Genomic DNA, 24,306 nt, shown 5'->3' on the forward strand with positions numbered 1-24,306 from the left:
AGGTCCCCCGTAATGGGATGGGTGTGTGCAGTGTTGTCCTAACAGTGTGTGTTTTTCCTCTGTGCTCCCTGCAGGTCCCCGTAATGGGATGGGTGTGTGCAGTGTTGTCCTAACAGTGTGTGTTTTCCCTCTGTGCTCCCTGCAGGTCCCCCGTAATGGGATGGGTGTGTGCAGTGTTGTCCTAACAGTGTGTGTTTTCCCTCTGTGCTCCCTGCAGGTCCCCCCGTAATGGGATGGGTGTGTGCAGTGTTGTCCTAACAGTGTGTGTTTTCCTCTGTGCTCCCTGCAGGTCCCCCGTAATGGGATGGGTGTGTGCAGTGTTGTCCTAACAGTGTGTGTTTTCCCTCTGTGCTCCCTGCAGGTCCCCCGTAATGGGATGGGTGTGTGCAGTGTTGTCCTAACAGTGTGTGTTTTTCCCTCTGTGCTCCCTGCAGGTCCCCCATAATGGGATGGGTGTGTGCAGTGTTGTCCTAACAGTGTGTGTTTTCCCTCTGTGCTCCCTGCAGGTCCCCCGTAATGGGATGGGTGTGTGCAGTGTTGTCCTAACAGTGTGTGTTTTCCCTCTGTGCTCCCTGCAGGTCCCCCGTAATGGGATGGGTGTGTGCAGTGTTGTCCTAACAGTGTGTGTTTCCCTCTGTGCTCCCTGCAGGTCCCCCGTAATGGGATGGGTGTGTGCAGTGTTGTCCTAACAGTGTGTGTTTTCCCTCTGTGCTCCCTGCAGGTCCCCCGTAATGGGATGGGTGTGTGCAGTGTTGTCCTAACAGTGTGTGTTTTCCCTCTGTGCTCCCTGCAGGTCCCCCGTAATGGGATGGGTGTGTGCAGTGTTGTCCTAACAGTGTGTGTTTTCCCTCTGTGCTCCCTGCAGGTCCCCCCGTAATGGGATGGGTGTGTGCAGTGTTGTCCTAACAGTGTGTGTTTTTCCTCTGTGCTCCCTGCAGGTCCCCCGTAATGGGATGGGTGTGTGCAGTGTTGTCCTAACAGTGTGTGTTTTCCCTCTGTGCTCCCTGCAGGTCCCCCGTAATGGGATGGGTGTGTGCAGTGTTGTCCTAACAGTGTGTGTTTTCCCTCTGTGCTCCCTGCAGGTCCCCCGTAATGGGATGGGTGTGTGCAGTGTTGTCCTAACAGTGTGTGTTTTCCCTCTGTGCTCCCTGCAGGTCCCCCGTAATGGGATGGGTGTGTGCAGTGTTGTCCTAACAGTGTGTGTTTTCCCTCTGTGCTCCCTGCAGGTCCCCCGTAATGGGATGGGTGTGTGCAGTGTTGTCCTAACAGTGTGTGTTTTCCCTCTGTGCTCCCTGCAGGTCCCCCGTAATGGGATGGGTGTGTGCAGTGTTGTCCTAACAGTGTGTGTTTTCCTCTGTGCTCCCCTGCAGGTCCCCCCGTAATGGGATGGGTGTGTGCAGTGTTGTCCTAACAGTGTGTGTTTCCCTCTGTGCTCCCTGCAGGTCCCCCGTAATGGGATGGGTGTGTGCAGTGTTGTCCTAACAGTGTGTGTTTTCCCTCTGTGCCCCCTGCAGGTCCCCGTAATGGGATGGGTGTGTGCAGTGTTGTCCTAACAGTGTGTGTTTTCCCTCTGTGCCCCCTGCAGGTCCCCCCGTAATGGGATGGGTGTGTGCAGTGTTGTCCTAACAGTGTGTGTTTTCCCTCTGTGCCCCCTGCAGGTCCCCCCGTAATGGGATGGGTGTGTGCAGTGTTGTCCTAACAGTGTGTGTTTTCCCTCTGTGCCCCCTGCAGGTCCCCCGTAATGGGATGGGTGTGTGCAGTGTTGTCCTAACAGTGTGTGTTTTCCCTCTGTGCTCCCTGCAGGTCCCCCGTAATGGGATGGGTGTGTGCAGTGTTGTCCTAACAGTGTGTGTTTTCCCTCTGTGCTCCCTGCAGGTCCCCCGTAATGGGATGGGTGTGTGCAGTGTTGTCCTAACAGTGTGTGTTTTCGCTCTGTGCTCCCTGCAGGTCCCCCGTAATGGGATGGGTGTGTGCAGTGTTGTCCTAACAGTGTGTGTTTTCCCTCTGTGCTCCCTGCAGGTCCCCCGTAATGGGATGGGTGTGTGCAGTGTTGTCCTAACAGTGTGTGTTTTCCCTCTGTGCTCCCTGCAGGTCCCCCGTAATGGGATGGGTGTGTGCAGTGTTGTCCTAACAGTGTGTGTTTTCCCTCTGTGCTCCCTGCAGGTCCCCCGTAATGGGATGGGTGTGTGCAGTGTTGTCCTAACAGTGTGTGTTTTCCCTCTGTGCTCCCTGCAGGTCCCCGTAATGGGATGGGTGTGTGCAGTGTTGTCCTAACAGTGTGTGTTTTCCCTCTGTGCTCCCTGCAGGTCCCCCGTAATGGGATGGGTGTGTGCAGTGTTGTCCTAACAGTGTGTGTTTTCCCTCTGTGCTCCCTGCAGGTCCCCCGTAATGGGATGGGTGTGTGCAGTGTTGTCCTAACAGTGTGTGTTTTCCCTCTGTGCTCCCTGCAGGTCCCCCGTAATGGGATGGGTGTGTGCAGTGTTGTCCTAACAGTGTGTGTTTTCCTCTGTGCTCCCTGCAGGTCCCCCGTAATGGGATGGGTGTGTGCAGTGTTGTCCTAACAGTGTGTGTTTTCCCTCTGTGCTCCCTGCAGGTCCCCCGTAATGGGATGGGTGTGTGCAGTGTTGTCCTAACAGTGTGTGTTTTCCCTCTGTGCTCCCTGCAGGTCCCGTAATGGGATGGGTGTGTGCAGTGTTGTCCTAACAGTGTGTGTTTTCCCTCTGTGCCCCCTGCAGGTCCCCCGTAATGGGATGGGTGTGTGCAGTGTTGTCCTAACAGTGTGTGTTTTCCCTCTGTGCCCCCTGCAGGTCCCCCGTAATGGGATGGGTGTGTGCAGTGTTGTCCTAACAGTGTGTGTTTTCCCTCTGTGCCCCCTGCAGGTCCCCCGTAATGGGATGGGTGTGTGCAGTGTTGTCCTAACAGTGTGTGTTTTCCCTCTGTGCTCCCTGCAGGTCCCCCGTAATGGGATGGGTGTGTGCAGTGTTGTCCTAACAGTGTGTGTTTCCCTCTGTGCTCCCTGCAGGTCCCCCGTAATGGGATGGGTGTGTGCAGTGTTGTCCTAACAGTGTGTGTTTTCCCTCTGTGCTCCCTGCAGGTCCCCCGTAATGGGATGGGTGTGTGCAGTGTTGTCCTAACAGTGTGTGTTTTCCCTCTGTGCTCCCTGCAGGTCCCCCGTAATGGGATGGGTGTGTGCAGTGTTGTCCTAACAGTGTGTGTTTTCCCTCTGTGCTCCCTGCAGGTCCCCCGTAATGGGATGGGTGTGTGCAGTGTTGTCCTAACAGTGTGTGTTTTCCCTCTGTGCTCCCTGCAGGTCCCCCGTAATGGGATGGGTGTGTGCAGTGTTGTCCTAACAGTGTGTGTTTTCCCTCTGTGCTCCCTGCAGGTCCCCCGTAATGGGATGGGTGTGTGCAGTGTTGTCCTAACAGTGTGTGTTTTCCCTCTGTGCTCCCTGCAGGTCCCCCGTAATGGGATGGGTGTGTGCAGTGTTGTCCTAACAGTGTGTGTTTTCCCTCTGTGCTCCCTGCAGGTCCCCCCGTAATGGGATGGGTGTGTGCAGTGTTGTCCTAACAGTGTGTGTTTTCCTCTGTGCTCCCTGCAGGTCCCCCGTAATGGGATGGGTGTGTGCAGTGTTGTCCTAACAGTGTGTGTTTTCCCTCTGTGCTCCCTGCAGGTCCCCCCGTAATGGGATGGGTGTGTGCAGTGTTGTCCTAACAGTGTGTGTTTCCCTCTGTGCTCCCTGCAGGTCCCCCGTAATGGGATGGGTGTGTGCAGTGTTGTCCTAACAGTGTGTGTTTTCCCTCTGTGCTCCCTGCAGGTCCCCCGTAATGGGATGGGTGTGTGCAGTGTTGTCCTAACAGTGTGTGTTTTCCCTCTGTGCTCCCTGCAGGTCCCCCGTAATGGGATGGGTGTGTGCAGTGTTGTCCTAACAGTGTGTGTTTTCCCTCTGTGCTCCCTGCAGGTCCCCCCGTAATGGGATGGGTGTGTGCAGTGTTGTCCTAACAGTGTGTGTTTTCCCTCTGTGCTCCCTGCAGGTCCCCCGTAATGGGATGGGTGTGTGCAGTGTTGTCCTAACAGTGTGTGTTTTCCCTCTGTGCTCCCTGCAGGTCCCCCGTAATGGGATGGGTGTGTGCAGTGTTGTCCTAACAGTGTGTGTTTCCCTCTGTGCTCCCTGCAGGTCCCCCGTAATGGGATGGGTGTGTGCAGTGTTGTCCTAACAGTGTGTGTTTTCCCTCTGTGCCCCCTGCAGGTCCCCCGTAATGGGATGGGTGTGTGCAGTGTTGTCCTAACAGTGTGTGTTTTCCCTCTGTGCCCCCTGCAGGTCCCCCGTAATGGGATGGGTGTGTGCAGTGTTGTCCTAACAGTGTGTGTTTTCCTCTGTGCCCCCTGCAGGTCCCCCGTAATGGGATGGGTGTGTGCAGTGTTGTCCTAACAGTGTGTGTTTTCCCTCTGTGCCCCCTGCAGGTCCCCCGTAATGGGATGGGTGTGTGCAGTGTTGTCCTAACAGTGTGTGTTTTCCTCTGTGCCCCCTGCAGGTCCCCCGTAATGGGATGGGTGTGTGCAGTGTTGTCCTAACAGTGTGTGTTTTCCCTCTGTGCCCCCTGCAGGTCCCCCGTAATGGGATGGGTGTGTGCAGTGTTGTCCTAACAGTGTGTGTTTTCCCTCTGTGCCCCCCTGCAGGTCCCCCGTAATGGGATGGGTGTGTGCAGTGTTGTCCTAACAGTGTGTGTTTTCCCTCTGTGCCCCCTGCAGGTCCCCCGTAATGGGATGGGTGTGTGCAGTGTTGTCCTAACAGTGTGTGTTTTCCCTCTGTGCTCCCTGCAGGTCCCCGTAATGGGATGGGTGTGTGCAGTGTTGTCCTAACAGTGTGTGTTTTCCCTCTGTGCTCCCTGCAGGTCCCCCGTAATGGGATGGGTGTGTGCAGTGTTGTCCTAACAGTGTGTGTTTTTCCCTCTGTGCTCCCTGCAGGTCCCCCGTAATGGGATGGGTGTGTGCAGTGTTGTCCTAACAGTGTGTGTTTTTCCTCTGTGCTCCCTGCAGGTCCCCCCGTAATGGGATGGGTGTGTGCAGTGTTGTCCTAACAGTGTGTGTTTTTCCCTCTGTGCTCCCTGCAGGTCCCCCGTAATGGGATGGGTGTGTGCAGTGTTGTCCTAACAGTGTGTGTTTTCCCTCTGTGCTCCCTGCAGGTCCCCCGTAATGGGATGGGTGTGTGCAGTGTTGTCCTAACAGTGTGTGTTTTCCCTCTGTGCTCCCTGCAGGTCCCCCGTAATGGGATGGGTGTGTGCAGTGTTGTCCTAACAGTGTGTGTTTTCCCTCTGTGCTCCCTGCAGGTCCCCCGTAATGGGATGGGTGTGTGCAGTGTTGTCCTAACAGTGTGTGTTTTCCCTCTGTGCTCCCTGCAGGTCCCCGTAATGGGATGGGTGTGTGCAGTGTTGTCCTAACAGTGTGTGTTTTCCCTCTGTGCTCCCTGCAGGTCCCCGTAATGGGATGGGTGTGTGCAGTGTTGTCCTAACAGTGTGTGTTTTCCCTCTGTGCTCCCTGCAGGTCCCCCGTAATGGGATGGGTGTGTGCAGTGTTGTCCTAACAGTGTGTGTTTTCCCTCTGTGCTCCCTGCAGGTCCCCCGTAATGGGATGGGTGTGTGCAGTGTTGTCCTAACAGTGTGTGTTTTCCCTCTGTGCTCCCTGCAGGTCCCCCGTAATGGGATGGGTGTGTGCAGTGTTGTCCTAACAGTGTGTGTTTTCCTCTGTGCTCCCTGCAGGTCCCCCCGTAATGGGATGGGTGTGTGCAGTGTTGTCCTAACAGTGTGTGTTTTCCCTCTGTGCTCCCTGCAGGTCCCCCGTAATGGGATGGGTGTGTGCAGTGTTGTCCTAACAGTGTGTGTTTTCCCTCTGTGCTCCCTGCAGGTCCCCGTAATGGGATGGGTGTGTGCAGTGTTGTCCTAACAGTGTGTGTTTTCCCTCTGTGCTCCCTGCAGGTCCCCCGTAATGGGATGGGTGTGTGCAGTGTTGTCCTAACAGTGTGTGTTTTCCCTCTGTGCTCCCTGCAGGTCCCCCGTAATGGGATGGGTGTGTGCAGTGTTGTCCTAACAGTGTGTGTTTTCCCTCTGTGCTCCCTGCAGGTCCCCCGTAATGGGATGGGTGTGTGCAGTGTTGTCCTAACAGTGTGTGTTTTCCCCTCTGTGCTCCCTGCAGGTCCCCCGTAATGGGATGGGTGTGTGCAGTGTTGTCCTAACAGTGTGTGTTTTCCCTCTGTGCTCCCTGCAGGTCCCCCGTAATGGGATGGGTGTGTGCAGTGTTGTCCTAACAGTGTGTGTTTTTCCTCTGTGCTCCCTGCAGGTCCCCCGTAATGGGATGGGTGTGTGCAGTGTTGTCCTAACAGTGTGTGTTTTCCTCTGTGCTCCCTGCAGGTCCCCCGTAATGGGATGGGTGTGTGCAGTGTTGTCCTAACAGTGTGTGTTTTCCCTCTGTGCTCCCTGCAGGTCCCCCCGTAATGGGATGGGTGTGTGCAGTGTTGTCCTAACAGTGTGTGTTTTCCCTCTGTGCTCCCTGCAGGTCCCCGTAATGGGATGGGTGTGTGCAGTGTTGTCCTAACAGTGTGTGTTTTCCTCTGTGCTCCCTGCAGGTCCCCCGTAATGGGATGGGTGTGTGCAGTGTTGTCCTAACAGTGTGTGTTTTCCCTCTGTGCTCCCTGCAGGTCCCCCGTAATGGGATGGGTGTGTGCAGTGTTGTCCTAACAGTGTGTGTTTTTCCCTCTGTGCTCCCTGCAGGTCCCCCGTAATGGGATGGGTGTGTGCAGTGTTGTCCTAACAGTGTGTGTTTTCCCTCTGTGCTCCCTGCAGGTCCCCCGTAATGGGATGGGTGTGTGCAGTGTTGTCCTAACAGTGTGTGTTTTCCCTCTGTGCTCCCTGCAGGTCCCCCGTAATGGGATGGGTGTGTGCAGTGTTGTCCTAACAGTGTGTGTTTTCCCTCTGTGCTCCCTGCAGGTCCCCCGTAATGGGATGGGTGTGTGCAGTGTTGTCCTAACAGTGTGTGTTTTTCCCTCTGTGCTCCCTGCAGGTCCCCCCGTAATGGGATGGGTGTGTGCAGTGTTGTCCTAACAGTGTGTGTTTTCCCTCTGTGCTCCCTGCAGGTCCCCCGTAATGGGATGGGTGTGTGCAGTGTTGTCCTAACAGTGTGTGTTTTCCCTCTGTGCTCCCTGCAGGTCCCCCCGTAATGGGATGGGTGTGTGCAGTGTTGTCCCTAACAGTGTGTGTTTTCCCTCTGTGCTCCCTGCAGGTCCCCCGTAATGGGATGGGTGTGTGCAGTGTTGTCCTAACAGTGTGTGTTTTCCCTCTGTGCTCCCTGCAGGTCCCCCGTAATGGGATGGGTGTGTGCAGTGTTGTCCTAACAGTGTGTGTTTTCCCTCTGTGCTCCCTGCAGGTCCCCCGTAATGGGATGGGTGTGTGCAGTGTTGTCCTAACAGTGTGTGTTTTCCCTCTGTGCCCCCTGCAGGTCCCCCGTAATGGGATGGGTGTGTGCAGTGTTGTCCTAACAGTGTGTGTTTTCCCTCTGTGCCCCCTGCAGGTCCCCCGTAATGGGATGGGTGTGTGCAGTGTTGTCCTAACAGTGTGTGTTTTCCCTCTGTGCCCCCTGCAGGTCCCCCGTAATGGGATGGGTGTGTGCAGTGTTGTCCTAACAGTGTGTGTTTTCCTCTGTGCTCCCTGCAGGTCCCCCGTAATGGGATGGGTGTGTGCAGTGTTGTCCTAACAGTGTGTGTTTTCCCTCTGTGCTCCCTGCAGGTCCCCCGTAATGGGATGGGTGTGTGCAGTGTTGTCCTAACAGTGTGTGTTTTCCCTCTGTGCTCCCTGCAGGTCCCCCGTAATGGGATGGGTGTGTGCAGTGTTGTCCTAACAGTGTGTGTTTTCCCTCTGTGCTCCCTGCAGGTCCCCCCGTAATGGGATGGGTGTGTGCAGTGTTGTCCTAACAGTGTGTGTTTTCCCTCTGTGCTCCCTGCAGGTCCCCCGTAATGGGATGGGTGTGTGCAGTGTTGTCCTAACAGTGTGTGTTATTCCCTCTGTGCTCCCTGCAGGTCCCCCGTAATGGGATGGGTGTGTGCAGTGTTGTCCTAACAGTGTGTGTTTTCCTCTGTGCTCCCTGCAGGTCCCCCGTAATGGGATGGGTGTGTGCAGTGTTGTCCTAACAGTGTGTGTTTTCCCTCTGTGCTCCCTGCAGGTCCCCGTAATGGGATGGGTGTGTGCAGTGTTGTCCTAACAGTGTGTGTTTTCCCTCTGTGCTCCCTGCAGGTCCCCCCGTAATGGGATGGGTGTGTGCAGTGTTGTCCTAACAGTGTGTGTTTTCCTCTGTGCTCCCTGCAGGTCCCCCCGTAATGGGATGGGTGTGTGCAGTGTTGTCCTAACAGTGTGTGTTTTCCCTCTGTGCTCCCTGCAGGTCCCCCGTAATGGGATGGGTGTGTGCAGTGTTGTCCTAACAGTGTGTGTTTTCCCTCTGTGCTCCCTGCAGGTCCCCCGTAATGGGATGGGTGTGTGCAGTGTTGTCCTAACAGTGTGTGTTTTCCCTCTGTGCTCCCTGCAGGTCCCCCGTAATGGGATGGGTGTGTGCAGTGTTGTCCTAACAGTGTGTTTTTCCCTCTGTGCTCCCTGCAGGTCCCCCGTAATGGGATGGGTGTGTGCAGTGTTGTCCTAACAGTGTGTGTTTTTCCCTCTGTGCTCCCTGCAGGTCCCCGTAATGGGATGGGTGTGTGCAGTGTTGTCCTAACAGTGTGTGTTTTCCCTCTGTGCCCCCCTGCAGGTCCCCCCGTAATGGGATGGGTGTGTGCAGTGTTGTCCTAACAGTGTGTGTTTTCCCTCTGTGCCCCCTGCAGGTCCCCCGTAATGGGATGGGTGTGTGCAGTGTTGTCCTAACAGTGTGTGTTTTCCCTCTGTGCCCCCTGCAGGTCCCCCGTAATGGGATGGGTGTGTGCAGTGTTGTCCTAACAGTGTGTGTTTTCCCTCTGTGCCCCCTGCAGGTCCCCCGTAATGGGATGGGTGTGTGCAGTGTTGTCCTAACAGTGTGTGTTTTTCCCTCTGTGCCCCCTGCAGGTCCCCCGTAATGGGATGGGTGTGTGCAGTGTTGTCCTAACAGTGTGTGTTTTCCCTCTGTGCCCCCTGCAGGTCCCCCCGTAATGGGATGGGTGTGTGCAGTGTTGTCCTAACAGTGTGTGTTTTCCCTCTGTGCCCCCTGCAGGTCCCCCGTAATGGGATGGGTGTGTGCAGTGTTGTCCTAACAGTGTGTGTTTTCCCTCTGTGCCCCCTGCAGGTCCCCCCGTAATGGGATGGGTGTGTGCAGTGTTGTCCTAACAGTGTGTGTTTTCCCTCTGTGCCCCCCTGCAGGTCCCCCGTAATGGGATGGGTGTGTGCAGTGTTGTCCTAACAGTGTGTGTTTTCCCTCTGTGCCCCCTGCAGGTCCCCCGTAATGGGATGGGTGTGTGCAGTGTTGTCCTAACAGTGTGTGTTTTCCCTCTGTGCTCCCTGCAGGTCCCCCGTAATGGGATGGGTGTGTGCAGTGTTGTCCTAACAGTGTGTGTTTTTCCCTCTGTGCTCCCTGCAGGTCCCCCGTAATGGGATGGGTGTGTGCAGTGTTGTCCTAACAGTGTGTGTTTTCCCTCTGTGCTCCCTGCAGGTCCCCCGTAATGGGATGGGTGTGTGCAGTGTTGTCCTAACAGTGTGTGTTTTCCCTCTGTGCTCCCTGCAGGTCCCCCGTAATGGGATGGGTGTGTGCAGTGTTGTCCTAACAGTGTGTGTTTTCCCTCTGTGCTCCCTGCAGGTCCCCCGTAATGGGATGGGTGTGTGCAGTGTTGTCCTAACAGTGTGTGTTTTCCCTCTGTGCTCCCTGCAGGTCCCCCCGTAATGGGATGGGTGTGTGCAGTGTTGTCCTAACAGTGTGTGTTTTCCCTCTGTGCTCCCTGCAGGTCCCCCGTAATGGGATGGGTGTGTGCAGTGTTGTCCTAACAGTGTGTGTTTTCCCTCTGTGCTCCCTGCAGGTCCCCCGTAATGGGATGGGTGTGTGCAGTGTTGTCCTAACAGTGTGTGTTTTCCCTCTGTGCTCCCTGCAGGTCCCCCGTAATGGGATGGGTGTGTGCAGTGTTGTCCTAACAGTGTGTGTTTTCCCTCTGTGCTCCCTGCAGGTCCCCCGTAATGGGATGGGTGTGTGCAGTGTTGTCCTAACAGTGTGTGTTTTCCCTCTGTGCTCCCTGCAGGTCCCCCGTAATGGGATGGGTGTGTGCAGTGTTGTCCTAACAGTGTGTGTTTTCCCTCTGTGCTCCCTGCAGGTCCCCCGTAATGGGATGGGTGTGTGCAGTGTTGTCCTAACAGTGTGTGTTTTCCCTCTGTGCTCCCTGCAGGTCCCCCGTAATGGGATGGGTGTGTGCAGTGTTGTCCTAACAGTGTGTGTTTTCCCTCTGTGCTCCCTGCAGGTCCCCCGTAATGGGATGGGCGCCAGTCTGACCCTGCCTCCAGGAGACATTTATAACCTGACTGTATCAGCCTGTACTGAAGGCCAACGCAACTCCTCTGTCCCCAACATCATTAAACTGGGTACGCACCGCACCTCCTCTGTCCCCAACATCATTAAACTGGGTACGCACCGCACCTCCTCTGTCCCCAACATCATTAAACTGGGTACGCACCGCACCTCCTCTGTCCCCAACATCATTAAACTGGGTACGCACCGCACCTCCTCTGTCCCCAACATCATTAAACTGGGTACGCACCGCACCTCCTCTGTCCCCAACATCATTAAACTGGGTACGCACCGCACCTCCTCTGTCCCCAACATCATTAAACTGGGTACGCACCGCACCTCCTCTGTCCCCAACATCATTAAACTGGGTACGCACACACACACACACACACACACACACGCTCACTCACTCACACACACACAACACATGCTCATATACACATACACACATGCGCGATCACGACTCACACACACCAGGGGTCTCTGGGATGCGTCCCAACACACCTCGTCTCAAAGCAGCAACAAAAAGGTTGCAGATAAACAGAATGATATTAAAGAGGGATGTTGGTAGCCAGAGAAGAGGATTGGTTAAGGAGCCTGGGTAACCCAAATATTAAAGAGGGATGTTGGTAGCCAGAGAAGAGGATTGGTTAAGGAGCCTGGGTAACCCAATCCAGCTTTCAGCACGTCATCACTTGTTGTTTATACCAAATGGAGCCAAACTGTCACTATCAGCTCTTCTGAGAAAATGGAGGAAGTGAACCTAGTATTGTGACACAGCCTGCCTTCGTTTCTGCATGCCTCAGTAGTTCAGTCTAACAGTAGATAAGACAGCCAGGGCAGACTGCAGGGCTCCAGTCAACCTGTGCCTGTGGACCAGAGGTTGACCCAGGCGTTTCTCCTGTTGTGTTTGTGACAGAGCCAGCCCCTCCTCGGTCCCTGTACGCCGTGAACGCCACCCACTCCTCTGTGACTCTGCTCTGGAGCGAGGAGGGAGTGGTTGACTTCTACCAGGTGCTCTGTAAACCCACCAAGACCAGCAACAAAGAAGTCAAGGTAAGAGATGCTCTACCAGACTGTGATGGTACCCTGTTCCCTATGTACTGTAGTGCACTGCTATCATCTGTGATGGTACCCTGTTCCCTATGTACTGTAGTGCACTGCTATCATCTGTGATGGCACCCTGTTCTCTATGTACTGTAGTGTACTGCTATCATCTGTAGTGGTACCCTGTTCTCTATGTACTGTAGTGCACTGCTATCATCTGTAATGGTACCCTGTTCTCTATGTACAGTGGGGGGGGAAAGTATTTAGTCAGCCACCAATTGTGCAAGTTCTCCCACTTAAAAAGATGAGAGAGGCCTGTAATTTTCATCATAGGTACACGTCAACTATGACAGACAAATTGAGATTTTTTTTCTCCAGAAAATCACATTGTAGGATTTTTAATGAATTTATTTGCAAATTGTGGTGGAAAATAAGTATTTGGTCACCTACAAACAAGCAAGATTTCTGGCTCTCACAGACCTGTAACTTCTTCTTTAAGAGGCTCCTCTGTCCTCCACTCGTTACCTGTATTAATGACACCTGTTTGAACTTGTTATCAGTATAAAAGACACCTGTCCACAACCTCAAACAGTCACACTCCAAACTCCACTATGGCCAAGACCAAAGAGCTGTCAAAGGACACCAGAAACTAAATTGTAGACCTGCACCAGGCTGGGAAGACTGAATCTGCAATAGGTAAGCAGCTTGGTTTGAAGAAATCAACTGTGGGAGCAATTATTAGGAAATGGAAGACATACAAGACCACTGATAATCTCCCTCGATCTGGGGCTCCACGCAAGATCTCACCCTGTGGGGTCAAAATGATCACAAGAACGGTGAGCAAAAATCCCAGAACCACACAGGGGGACCTAGTGAATGACCTGCAGAGAGCTGGGACCAAAGTAACAAAGCCTACCATCAGTAACACACTACGCCGCCAGGGACTCAAATCCTGCAGTGCCAGACGTGTCCCCCTGCTTAAGCCAGTACATGTCCAGGCCCGTCTGAAGTTTGCTAGAGTGCATTTGCATGATCCAGAAGAGGATTGGGAGAATGTCATATGGTCAGATGAAACCAAAATAGAACTTTTTGGTAAAAACTCAACTCGTCGTGTTTGGAGGACAAAGAATGCTGAGTTGCATCCAAAGAACACCATACCTACTGTGAAGCATGGGGGTGGAAACATCATGCTTTGGGGCTGTTTTTCTGCAAAGGGACCAGGACGACTGATCCGTGTAAAGGAAAGAATGAATGGGGCCATGTATCGTGAGATTTTGAGTGAAAACCTCCTTCCATCAGCAAGGGCATTGAAGATGTGGTCCTCTGTAGCTCAGCTGGTAGAGCACGGCGCTTGTAACGCCAAGGTAGTGGGTTCGATCCCCGGGACCACCCATACACAAAAAAAAAATGTATGCACGCATGACTGTAAGTCGCTTTGGATAAAAGCGTCTGCTAAATGGCATATTATTATTATTATTATGAAACGTGGCTGGGTCTTTCAGCATGACAATGATCCCAAACACACCGCCCGGGCAACGAAGGAGTGGCTTCGTAAGAAGCATTTCAAGGTCCTGGAGTGGCCTAGCCAGTCTCCAGATCTCAACCCCATAGAAAATCTTTGGAGGGAGTTGAAAGTCCGTGTTGCCCAGCGACAGCCCCAAAACATCACTGCTCTAGAGGAGATCTGCATGGAGGAATGGGCCAAAATACCACCAAAAGTGTGTGAAAACCTTGTGAAGACTTACAGAAAACGTTTGACCTGTGTCATTGCCAACAAAGGGTATATAACAAAGTATTGAGAAACTTTTGTTATTGACCAAATACTTATTTTCCACCATCATTTGCAAATAAATTCATAAAAAATCCTACAATGTGATTTTCTGGATTTTTTCCCCTCATTTTGTCTGTCATAGTTGACGTGTACCTATGATGAAAATTACAGGCCTCTCTCATCTTTTTAAGTGGGAGAACTTGCACAATTGGTGGCTGACTAAATACTTTTTTTCCCCACTGTACTGTAGTGCACTGCTATCATCTGTGATGGTACCCTGTTCCCTATGTACTGTAGTGCACTGCTATCATCTGTGATGGTACCCTGTTCCCTATGTACTGTAGTGCACTGCTATCATCTGTGATGGTACCCTGTTCCCTATGTACTGTAGTGCACTGCTATCATCTGTGATGGTACCCTGTTCTCTATGTACTGTAGTGCACTGCTATCATCTGTGATGGTACCCTGTTCCCTATGTACTGTAGTGCACTGCTATCATCTGTGATGGTACCCTGTTCCCTATGTACTGTAGTGCACTGCCACCATCTGTAATGGTACCCTGTTCCCTATGTACTGTAGTGTACTGCCATCATCTGTGATGGTACCCTGTTCCCTATGTACTGTAGTGCACTGCTATCATCTGTGATGGTACCCTGTTCCCTATGTACTGTAGTGCACTGCTATCATCTGTGATGGCACCCTGTTCTCTATGTACTGTGGTGCACTGCCATCATCTGTAATGGTACCCTGTTCCCTATGTACTGTAGTGCACTGCTATCATCTGTAATGGTACCCTGTTCCCTATGTACTGTAGTGCACTGCTATCATCTGTGATGGTACCCTGTTCCCTATGTACTGTAGTGCACTGCCATCATCTGTAATGGTACCCTGTTCCTATGTACTGTAGTGTAATGCTATCATCTGTGATGGCACCCTGTTCCCTATGTACTGTAGTGCACTGCTATCATCTGTGATGGTACCCTGTTCTCTATGTACTGTAGTGCACTGCTATCATCTGTAATGGTACCCTGTTCCCTATGTACTGTAGTGCACTGCTATCATCTGTGATGGCACCCTGTTCTCTATGTACTGTGGTGCACTGCCATCATCTGTAATGGTACCCTGTTCCCTATGTACTGTAGTGCACTGCTATCATCTGTGATGGTACCCTGTTCCCTATGTACTGTAGTGCACTGCTATCATCTGTGATGGTACCCTGTTCCCTATGTACTGTAGTGCACTGCTATCATCTGTGATGGTACCCTGTTCTCTATGTACTGTAGTGCACTGCTATCATCTGTGATGGTACCCTGTTCCCTATGTACTGTAGTGCACTGCTATCATCTGTGATGGTACCCTGTTCCCTATGTACTGTAGTGCACTGCCACCATCTGTAATGGTACCCTGTTCCCTATGTACTGTAGTGTACTGCCATCATCTGTGATGGTACCCTGTTCCCTATGTACTGTAGTGCACTGCTATCATCTGTGATGGTACCCTGTTCCCTATGTACTGTAGTGCACTGCTATCATCTGTGATGGCACCCTGTTCTCTATGTACTGTGGTGCACTGCCATCATCTGTAATGGTACCCTGTTCCTATGTACTGTAGTGCACTGCTATCATCTGTAATGGTACCCTGTTCCCTATGTACTGTAGTGCACTGCTATCATCTGTGATGGTACCCTGTTCCCTATGTACTGTAGTGCACTGCCATCATCTGTAATGGTACCCTGTTCCCTATGTACTGTAGTGTAATGCTATCATCTGTGATGGCACCCTGTTCCCCTATGTACTGTAGTGCACTGCTATCATCTGTGATGGTACCCTGTTCTCTATGTACTGTAGTGCACTGCTATCATCTGTAATGGTACCCTGTTCCCTATGTACTGTAGTGCACTGCTATCATCTGTAATGGTACCCTGTTCCCTATGTACTGTAGTGCACTGCCATCATCTGTAGTGGTACCCTGTTCCCTATGTACTGTAGTGCACTGCTATCATCTGTAGTGGTACCCTGTTCCCTATGTACTGTAGTGCACTGCTATCATCTGTGATGGTACCCTGTTCCCTATGTACTGTAGTGCACTGCTATCATCTGTGATGGCACCCTGTTCTCTATGTACTGTGGTGCACTGCCATCATCTGTAATGGTACCCTGTTCCCTATGTACTGTAGTGCACTGCTATCATCTGTGATGGTACCCTGTTCCCTATGTACTGTAGTGCACTGCCACCATCTGTAATGGTACCCTGTTCCCTATGTACTGTAGTGTACTGCCATCATCTGTGATGGTACCCTGTTCCCCTATGTACTGTAGTGCACTGCTATCATCTGTGATGGTACCCTGTTCCCTATGTACTGTAGTGCACTGCTATCATCTGTGATGGCACCCTGTTCTCTATGTACTGTGGTGCACTGCCATCATCTGTAATGGTACCCTGTTCCCTATGTACTGTAGTGCACTGCTATCATCTGTAATGGTACCCTGTTCCCTATGTACTGTAGTGCACTGCTATCATCTGTGATGGTACCCTGTTCCCTATGTACTGTAGTGCACTGCCATCATCTGTAATGGTACCCTGTTCCCTATGTACTGTAGTGTAATGCTATCATCTGTGATGGCACCCTGTTCCCTATGTACTGTAGTGCACTGCTATCATCTGTGATGGTACCCTGTTCTCTATGTACTGTAGTGCACTGCTATCATCTGTAATGGTACCCTGTTCCCTATGTACTGTAGTGCACTGCTATCATCTGTAATGGTACCCTGTTCCCTATGTACTGTAGTGCACTGCCATCATCTGTAGTGGTACCCTGTTCCCTATGTACTGTAGTGCACTGCTATCATCTGTAGTGGTACCCTGTTCCCTATGTACTGTAGTGCACTGCTATCATCTGTGATGGTACCCTGTTCCCTATGTACTGTAGTGCACTGCTATCATCTGTGATGGCACCCTGTTCTCTATGTACTGTGGTGCACTGCCATCATCTGTAATGGTACCCTGTTCCCTATGTACTGTAGTGCACTGCTATCATCTGTGATGGTACCCTGTTCCCTATGTACTGTAGTGTAATGCTATCATCTGTGATGGCACCCTGTTCCCTATGTACTGTAGTGCACTGCTATCATCTGTGATGGTACCCTGTTCTCTATGTACTGTAGTGCACTGCTATCATCTGTAATGGTACCCTGTTCCCTATGTACTGTAGTGCACTGCTATCATCTGTAATGGTACCCTGTTCCCTATGTACTGTAGTGCACTGCCATCATCTGTAGTGGTACCCTGTTCCCTATGTACTGTAGTGCACTGCTATCATCTGTAGTGGTACCCTGTTCCCTATGTACTGTAGTGCACTGCTATCATCTGTGATGTACCCTGTTCCCTATGTACTGTAGTGCACTGCTATCATCTGTGATGGCACCCTGTTCTCTATGTACTGTGGTGCACTGCCATCATCTGTAATGGTACCCTGTTCCCTATGTACTGTAGTGCACTGCTATCATCTGTGATGGTACCCTGTTCCCTATGTACTGTAGTGCACTGCTATCATCTGTGATGGTACCCTGTTCCCTATGTACTGTAGTGCACTGCCATCATCTGTAATGGTACCCTGTTCCCTATGTACTGTAGTGTACTGCTATCATCTGTGATGGCACCCTGTTCCCTATGTACTGTAGTGCACTGCTATCATCTGTGATGGTACCCTGTTCTCTATGTACTGTAGTGCACTGCTATCATCTGTAATGGTACCCTGTTCCCTATGTACTGTAGTGCACTGCTATAATCTGTGATGGTACCCTGTTCCCTATGTACTGTAGTGCACTGCTATAATCTGTGATGGTACCCTGTTCCCTATGTACTGTAGTGCACTGCTATCATCTGTAATGGTACCCTGTTCCCTATGTACTGTAGTGCACTGCCATCATCTGTAGTGGTACCCTGTTCCCTATGTACTGTAGTGCACTGCTATCATCTGTAGTGGTACCCTGTTCCCTATGTACTGTAGTGCACTGCTATCATCTGTGATGGCACCCTGTTCCCTATGTACTGTAGTGCACTGCTATCATCTGTGATGGCACCCTGTTCCCTATGTACTGTAGTGCACTGCTATCATCTGTGATGGTACCCTGTTCCCTATGTACTGTAGTGCACTGCTATCATCTGTAATGGTACCCTGTTCCCTATGTACTGTAGTGCACTGCTATCATCTGTGATGGTACCCTGTTCCCTATGTACTGTAGTGCACTGCTATCATCTGTGATGGTACCCTGTTCCCTATGTACTGTAGTGCACTGCTATCATCTGTGATGGTACCCTGTTCCCTATGTACTGTAGTGCACTGCTATCATCTGTGATGGTACCCTGTTCCCTATGTACTGTAGTGCACTGCTATCATCTGTGATGGTACCCTGTTCTCTATGTACTGTAGTGCACTGCTATCATCTGTGGTGGTACCCTGTTCCCTATGTACTGCAGTGCACTGCTATCATCTGTGGTGGTACCCTGTTCCCTATGTACTGTAGTGCACTGCTATCATCTGTAGTGGTACCCTGTTCCCTATGTACTGTAGTGCACTGCTATCATCTGTAGTGGTACCCTGTTCCCTATGTACTGTAGTGCACTGCTATCATCTGTAATGGTCCCCTGTTCCCTATGTACTGTAGTGCACTGCTATCATCTGTGCCTGGTCCCCTGTTCCCTATGTACTGTAGTGCACTGCTATCATCTGTGCCTGGTCCCCTGTTCCCTATGTACTGTAGTGCACTGCTATCATCTGTGCCTGGTCCCATACTATCTTTGCTGTATTACACATTACAGCAAACAAACACAAAAGCTAAAAGCACTAATATCCTGGCATTATGTGGCTGAGCCATGAGGAGAAACTAAAATGTTTTTTTGGTCCATTGTGTTTGTCCATTGTGTTTGCGGGAATATTTAGATAAAGCCAGGAATAAAAGAAAAAGGGCTACCTGTAATTACATTATAAAGATATTTAGCTAGTATGTTCTCTCTCTGTTCTACAGTGTGGTGTCCTGTCCTTGCAGTATGTTCTCTCTCTGTTCTACAGTGTGGTGTCCTGTCCTTGCAGTATGTTCTCTCTCTGTTCTACAGTGTGGTGTTCTGTCCTTGCAGTATGTTCTCTCTCTGTTCTACAGTGTGGTGTCCTGTCCTTGCAGTATGTTCTCTCTCTGTTCTACAGTCTAGTGTTCTGTCCTTGCAGTATGTTCTCTCTCTGTTCTACAGTGTGGTGTCCTGTCCTTGCAGTATGTTCTCTCTGTTCTACAGTGTGGTGTTCTGTCCTTGCAGTATGTTCTCTCTGTTCTACAGTCTAGTGTTCTGTCCTTGCAGTATGTTCTCTCTCTGTTCTACAGTGTGGTGTTCTGTCCTTGCAGTATGTTCTCTCTGTTCTACAGTGTGGTGTCCTGTCCTTGCAGTATGTTCTCTCTCTGTTCTACAGTGTGGTGTTCTGTCCTTGCAGTATGTTCTCTCTCTGTTCTACAGTGTGGTGTCCTGTCCTTGCAGTATGTTCTCTCTCTGTTCTACAGTCTAGTGTTCTGTCCTTGCAGTATGTTCTCTCTCTGTTCTACAGTGTGGTGTCCTGTCCTTGCAGTATGTTCTCTCTCTGTTCTACAGTCTAGTGTTCTGTCCTTGCAGTATGTTCTCTCTCTGTTCTACAGTGTGGTGTTCTGTCCTTGCAGTATGTTCTCTCTCTGTTCTACAGTGTGGTGTCCTGTCCTTGCAGTATGTTCTCTCTCTGTTCTACAGTCTAGTGTTCTGTCCTTGCAGTATGTTCTCTCTCTGTTCTACAGTGTGGTGTTCTGTCCTTGCAGTATGTTCAATCTCTGTTCTACAGTGTGGTGTCCTGTCCTTGCAGTATGTTCTCTCTCTGTTCTACAGTGTGGTGTCCTGTCCTTGCAGTATGTTCTCTCTGTTCTACAGTGTGGTGTCCTGTCCTTGCAGTATGTTCTCTCTCTGTTCTACAGTGTGGTGTTCTGTCCTTGCAGTATGTTCTCTCTCTGTTCTACAGTGTGGTGTCCTGTCCTTGCAGTATGTTCTCTCTCTGTTCTACAGTGTGGTGTCCTGTCCTTGCAGTATGTTCTCTCTCTGTTGTACAGTGTGGTGTCCTGTCCTTGCAGTATGTTCTCTCTGTTCTACAGTGTGGTGTCCTGTCCTTGCAGTATGTTCTCTCTCTGTTCTACAGTCTAGTGTTCTGTCCTTGCAGTATGTTCTCTCTCTGTTCTACAGTCTAGTGTTCTGTCCTTGCAGTATGTTCTCTCTCTGTTCTACAGTGTGGTGTCCTGTCCTTGCAGTATGTTCTCTCTCTGTTCTACAGTGTGGTGTTCTGTCCTTGCAGTATGTTCTCTCTGTTCTACAGTGTGGTGTTCTGTCCTTGCAGTATGTTCTCTCTCTGTTCTACAGTGTGGTGTTCTGTCCTTGCAGTATGTTCTCTCTCTGTTGTACAGTGTGGTGTCCTGTCCTTGCAGTATGTTCTCTCTCTGTTCTACAGTATGTTGTTCTGTCCTTGCAGTATGTTCTCTCTGTTCTCTCTGCAGGCTCGGGAGCCTCTAACAGCCCAGTCCCATGTGGTGACAGTGTCCAGCCTGCTGCCCTCCTCCTCCTATAACTGCAGTGTGATCAGTTATAGCTACAGTACGCCCAGCGAGCCAGCCTACATACACATCTCTACGACAGGTACAGTCAGTCAGCCTACATACACATCTCTACTACAGGTACAGTCAGTCAGCCTACATACACATCTCTACTACAGGTACAGTCAGTCAGCCTACATACACATCTCTACTACAGGTACAGTCAGTCAGCCTACGTACACATCTCTACGACAGGTACAGTCAGTCAGCCTACATACACATCTCTACTACAGGTACAGTCAGTCAGCCTACATACACATCTCTACTACAGGTACAGTCAGTCAGCCTACATACACATCTCTACTACAGGTACAGTCAGTCAGCCTACGTACACATCTCTACGACAGGTACAGTCAGTCAGCCTACATACACATCTCTACTACAGGTACAGTCAGTCAGCCTACATACACATCTCTACTACAGGTACAGTCAGTCAGCCTACATACACATCTCTACTACAGGTACAGTCGGTCAGCCTACATACACATCTCTACTACAGGTACAGTCAGTCAGCCTACATACACATCTCTACTACAGGTACAGTCAGTCAGCCTACATACACATCTCTACTACAGGTACAGTCAGTCAGCCTACATACACATCTCTACTACAGGTACAGTCAGTCAGCCTACATACACATCTCTACGACAGGTACAGTCAGTCAGCCTACATACACATCTCTACTACAGGTACAGTCAGTCAGCCTACGTACACATCTCTACTACAGGTACAGTCAGTCAGCCTACGTACACATCTCTACTACAGGTACAGTCAGTCTGCCTACATACACATCTCTACTACAGGTACAGTCAGTCAGCCTACGTACACATCTCTACTACAGGTACAGTCAGTCAGCCTACGTACACATCTCTACTACAGGTACAGTCAGTCAGCCTACATACACATCTCTACTACAGGTACAGTCAGTCAGCCTACATACACATCTCTACTACAGGTACAGTCAGTCAGCCTACATACACATCTCTACGACAGGTACAGTCAGTCAGCCTACATACACATCTCTACTACAGGTACAGTCAGTCAGCCTACATACACATCTCTACTACAGGTACAGTCAGTCAGCCTACATACACATCTCTACTACAGGTACAGTCAGTCAGCCTACATACACATCTCTACGACAGGTACAGTCAGTCAGCCTACATACACATCTCTACGACAGGTACAGTCAGTCAGCCTACATACACATCTCTACTACAGGTACAGTCAGTCAGCCTACATACACATCTCTACTACAGGTACAGTCAGTCAGCCTACATACACATCTCTACTACAGGTACAGTCAGTCAGCCTACATACACATCTCTACTACAGGTACAGTCAGTCAGCCTACATACACATCTCTACTACAGGTACAGTCAGTCAGCCTACATACACATCTCTACGACAGGTACAGTCAGTCAGCCTACATACACATCTCTACGACAGGTACAGTCAGTCAGCCTACATACACATCTCTACTACAGGTACAGTCAGTCAGCCTACATACACATCTCTACTACAGGTACAGTCAGTCAGCCTACATACACATCTCTACTACAGGTACAGTCAGTCAGCCTACGTACACATCTCTACTACAGGTACAGTCAGTCAGCCTACGTACACATCTCTACTACAGGTACAGTCAGTCAGCCTACATACACATCTCTACTACAGGTACAGTCAGTCAGCCTACATACACATCTCTACGACAGGTACAGTCAGTCAGCCTACATACACATCTCTACTACAGGTACAGTCAGTCAGCCTACATACACATCTCTACTACAGGTACAGTCAGTCAGCCTACATACACATCTCTACTACAGGTACAGTCAGTCAGCCTACATACACATCTCTACTACAGGTACAGTCAGTCAGCCTACATACACATCTCTACTACAGGTACAGTCAGTCAGCCTACATACACATCTCTACTACAGGTACAGTCAGTCAGCCTACATACACATCTCTACTACAGGTACAGTCAGTCAGCCTACATACACATCTCTACTACAGGTACAGTCAGTCAGCCTACATACACATCTCTACTACAGGTACAGTCAGTCAGCCTACATACACATCTCTACTACAGGTACAGTCAGTCAGCCTACGTACACATCTCTACTACAGGTACAGTCAGTCAGCCTACGTACACATCTCTACGACAGGTACAGTCAGTCAGCCTACATACACATCTCTACTACAGGTACAGTCAGTCAGCCTACATACACATCTCTACGAAAGGTACAGTCAGTCAGCCTACGTACACATCTCTACTACAGGTACAGTCAGTCAGCCTACATACACATCTCTACTACAGGTACAGTCAGTCAGCCTACATACACATCTCTACTACAGGTACAGTCAGTCAGCCTACATACACATCTCTACTACAGGTACAGTCAGTCAGCCTACATACACATCTCTACTACAGGTACAGTCAGCCAGCCTACATACACATCTCTACTACAGGTACAGTCAGCCAGCCTACATACACATCTCTACGACAGGTACAGTCAGTCAGCCTACATACACATCTCTACTACAGGTACAGTCAGTCAGCCTACATACACATCTCTACTACAGGTACAGTCAGTCAGCCTACATACACATCTCTACTACAGGTACAGTCAGTCAGCCTACATACACATCTCTACTACAGGTACAGTCAGTCAGCCTACATACACATCTCTACTACAGGTACAGTCAGTCAGCCTACATACACATCTCTACTACAGGTACAGTCAGTCAGCCTACATACACATCTCTACTACAGGTACAGTCAGTCAGCCTACATACACATCTCTACTACAGGTACAGTCAGTCAGCCTACGTACACATCTCTACAGTTTTACACCACAGAACAAGTCTGTTTTTAAGTGGTTCCCTGCCTCTCCCTCTCCCTCTCCCTCTCCCTCTCCCTCTCCCTCTCCCTCTCCCTCTCCTCTCCCTCTCCCTCTCCCTCTCCCTCTCCCTCTCCCTCTCCCTCTCCTCTCCTCCTCTCCTCTCCCTCCCCTCCCTCTCCCTCTCCCTCTCCCTCTCCCTCTCCCTCTCCCTCTCCCTCTCCCTCTCCCTCTCTCTCTCCCTCCTGTGGTAAAATATGGTTCCTGTTTTGTAGAAGGCCAGTGTCAGCTGACTGTAGTGGACCACAGCCAACCACTATGCGTCAAATGCTGACTTTCAGATCCACGTTGCTGTGTGTATGTCTGTCGTATCATCCAGAATCTGTACTGTGTTGTCCTTCCAGCCAGAGAGATGAACCCCAGCGTAGCGGTCATCTCTGCTCTAGCGGTCCTCAGTGTCCTCCTCCTCAGCCTGCTGGTCCTCTTCCTACTGTTGCTACGTAAGAAACACCTGCAGATGGCCAGGTGAGATATGGGAGAGCTGTCCACAGAATCCAGACACAAGCCTGACACTAACCTTTTCTAAAGCTCTGGGTTTTTCAAACAATATTTCTGTCTGAAGATGAAGAATAGATGTGAACAACAAGTACAGCCACTGGCTCCTCCTCTATCTCCCTGACTACCAGGACCACTGGCTCCTCCTCTCTCCCCCTGACTACCAGGACCACTGGCTCCTCCTCTCTCTCCCTGACTACCAGGACCACTGGCTCCTCCTCTCTCCCCTGACTACCAGGACCACTGGCTCCTCCTCTCTCCCCTGACTACCAGGACCACTGGCTCCTCCTCTCTCCCCCTGACTACCAGGACCACTGGCTCCTCCTCTGTCCCCCCTGACTACCAGGACCACTGGCTCCTCCTCTCTCCCCCTGACTACCAGGACCACTGGCTCCTCCTCTCTCCCCCTGACTACCAGGACCACTGGCTCCTCCTCTCTCTCCCTGACTACCAGGACCACTGGCTCCTCCTCTCTCCCCCTGACTACCAGGACCACTGGCTCCTCCTCTCTCCCCCTGACTACCAGGACCACTGGTGTTCAGTGCAGATCAGGTCATTACCCATAGAGCCTGGCAATAGATAGAATACAAGTGTTGTGGTTAAACCATTTTCACTTCTTCTTTTTATTGGTTTAGTCATCAAAACATTTCACTTCCTCTTTGTATTGGTTTAGTCATCAAAACGTTTCAATCCTCTTTTTATTGGTTTAGTGTCACGATCGTCGTATGGAATAGACCAAGGCGCAGCGTGATGAACGAACATGTTTATTTACCTTTAGTGATAAATACGGACAAAACAACAAACGACTCGTGAAGTCCACGGTACAAACACAAAACCAACTGGAACAAGAACCCACAAACACAAAGGGAAAAACAGACAGTTTAAATATGGCTCCCAATCAGAGACAACCAGCCACAGCTGACACTCGTTGCCTCTGATT

General features: G+C 50.7%; 1 protein-coding gene across 1 annotated transcript in view; it reads left to right on the forward strand.

Moving 5' to 3' along the window:
- Window positions 1-24,306, forward strand: part of LOC121562181 (receptor-type tyrosine-protein phosphatase O-like) — a gene marked incomplete at its 3' end in the record, with an annotated part of 138,739 nt that overhangs the window by 91,982 nt on the left and 22,451 nt on the right. The window contains 4 exon segments of the mRNA XM_045217329.1: window positions 10,448-10,568; window positions 11,414-11,550; window positions 19,870-20,008; window positions 23,216-23,336. Of these exon segments, the coding sequence (XP_045073264.1) occupies window positions 10,448-10,568; window positions 11,414-11,550; window positions 19,870-20,008; window positions 23,216-23,336 (518 nt within the window).

This window comes from Coregonus clupeaformis, unplaced genomic scaffold, assembly GCF_020615455.1.
Source record: "Coregonus clupeaformis isolate EN_2021a unplaced genomic scaffold, ASM2061545v1 scaf1011, whole genome shotgun sequence".
Lineage (NCBI taxonomy): Eukaryota > Metazoa > Chordata > Actinopteri > Salmoniformes > Salmonidae > Coregonus > Coregonus clupeaformis.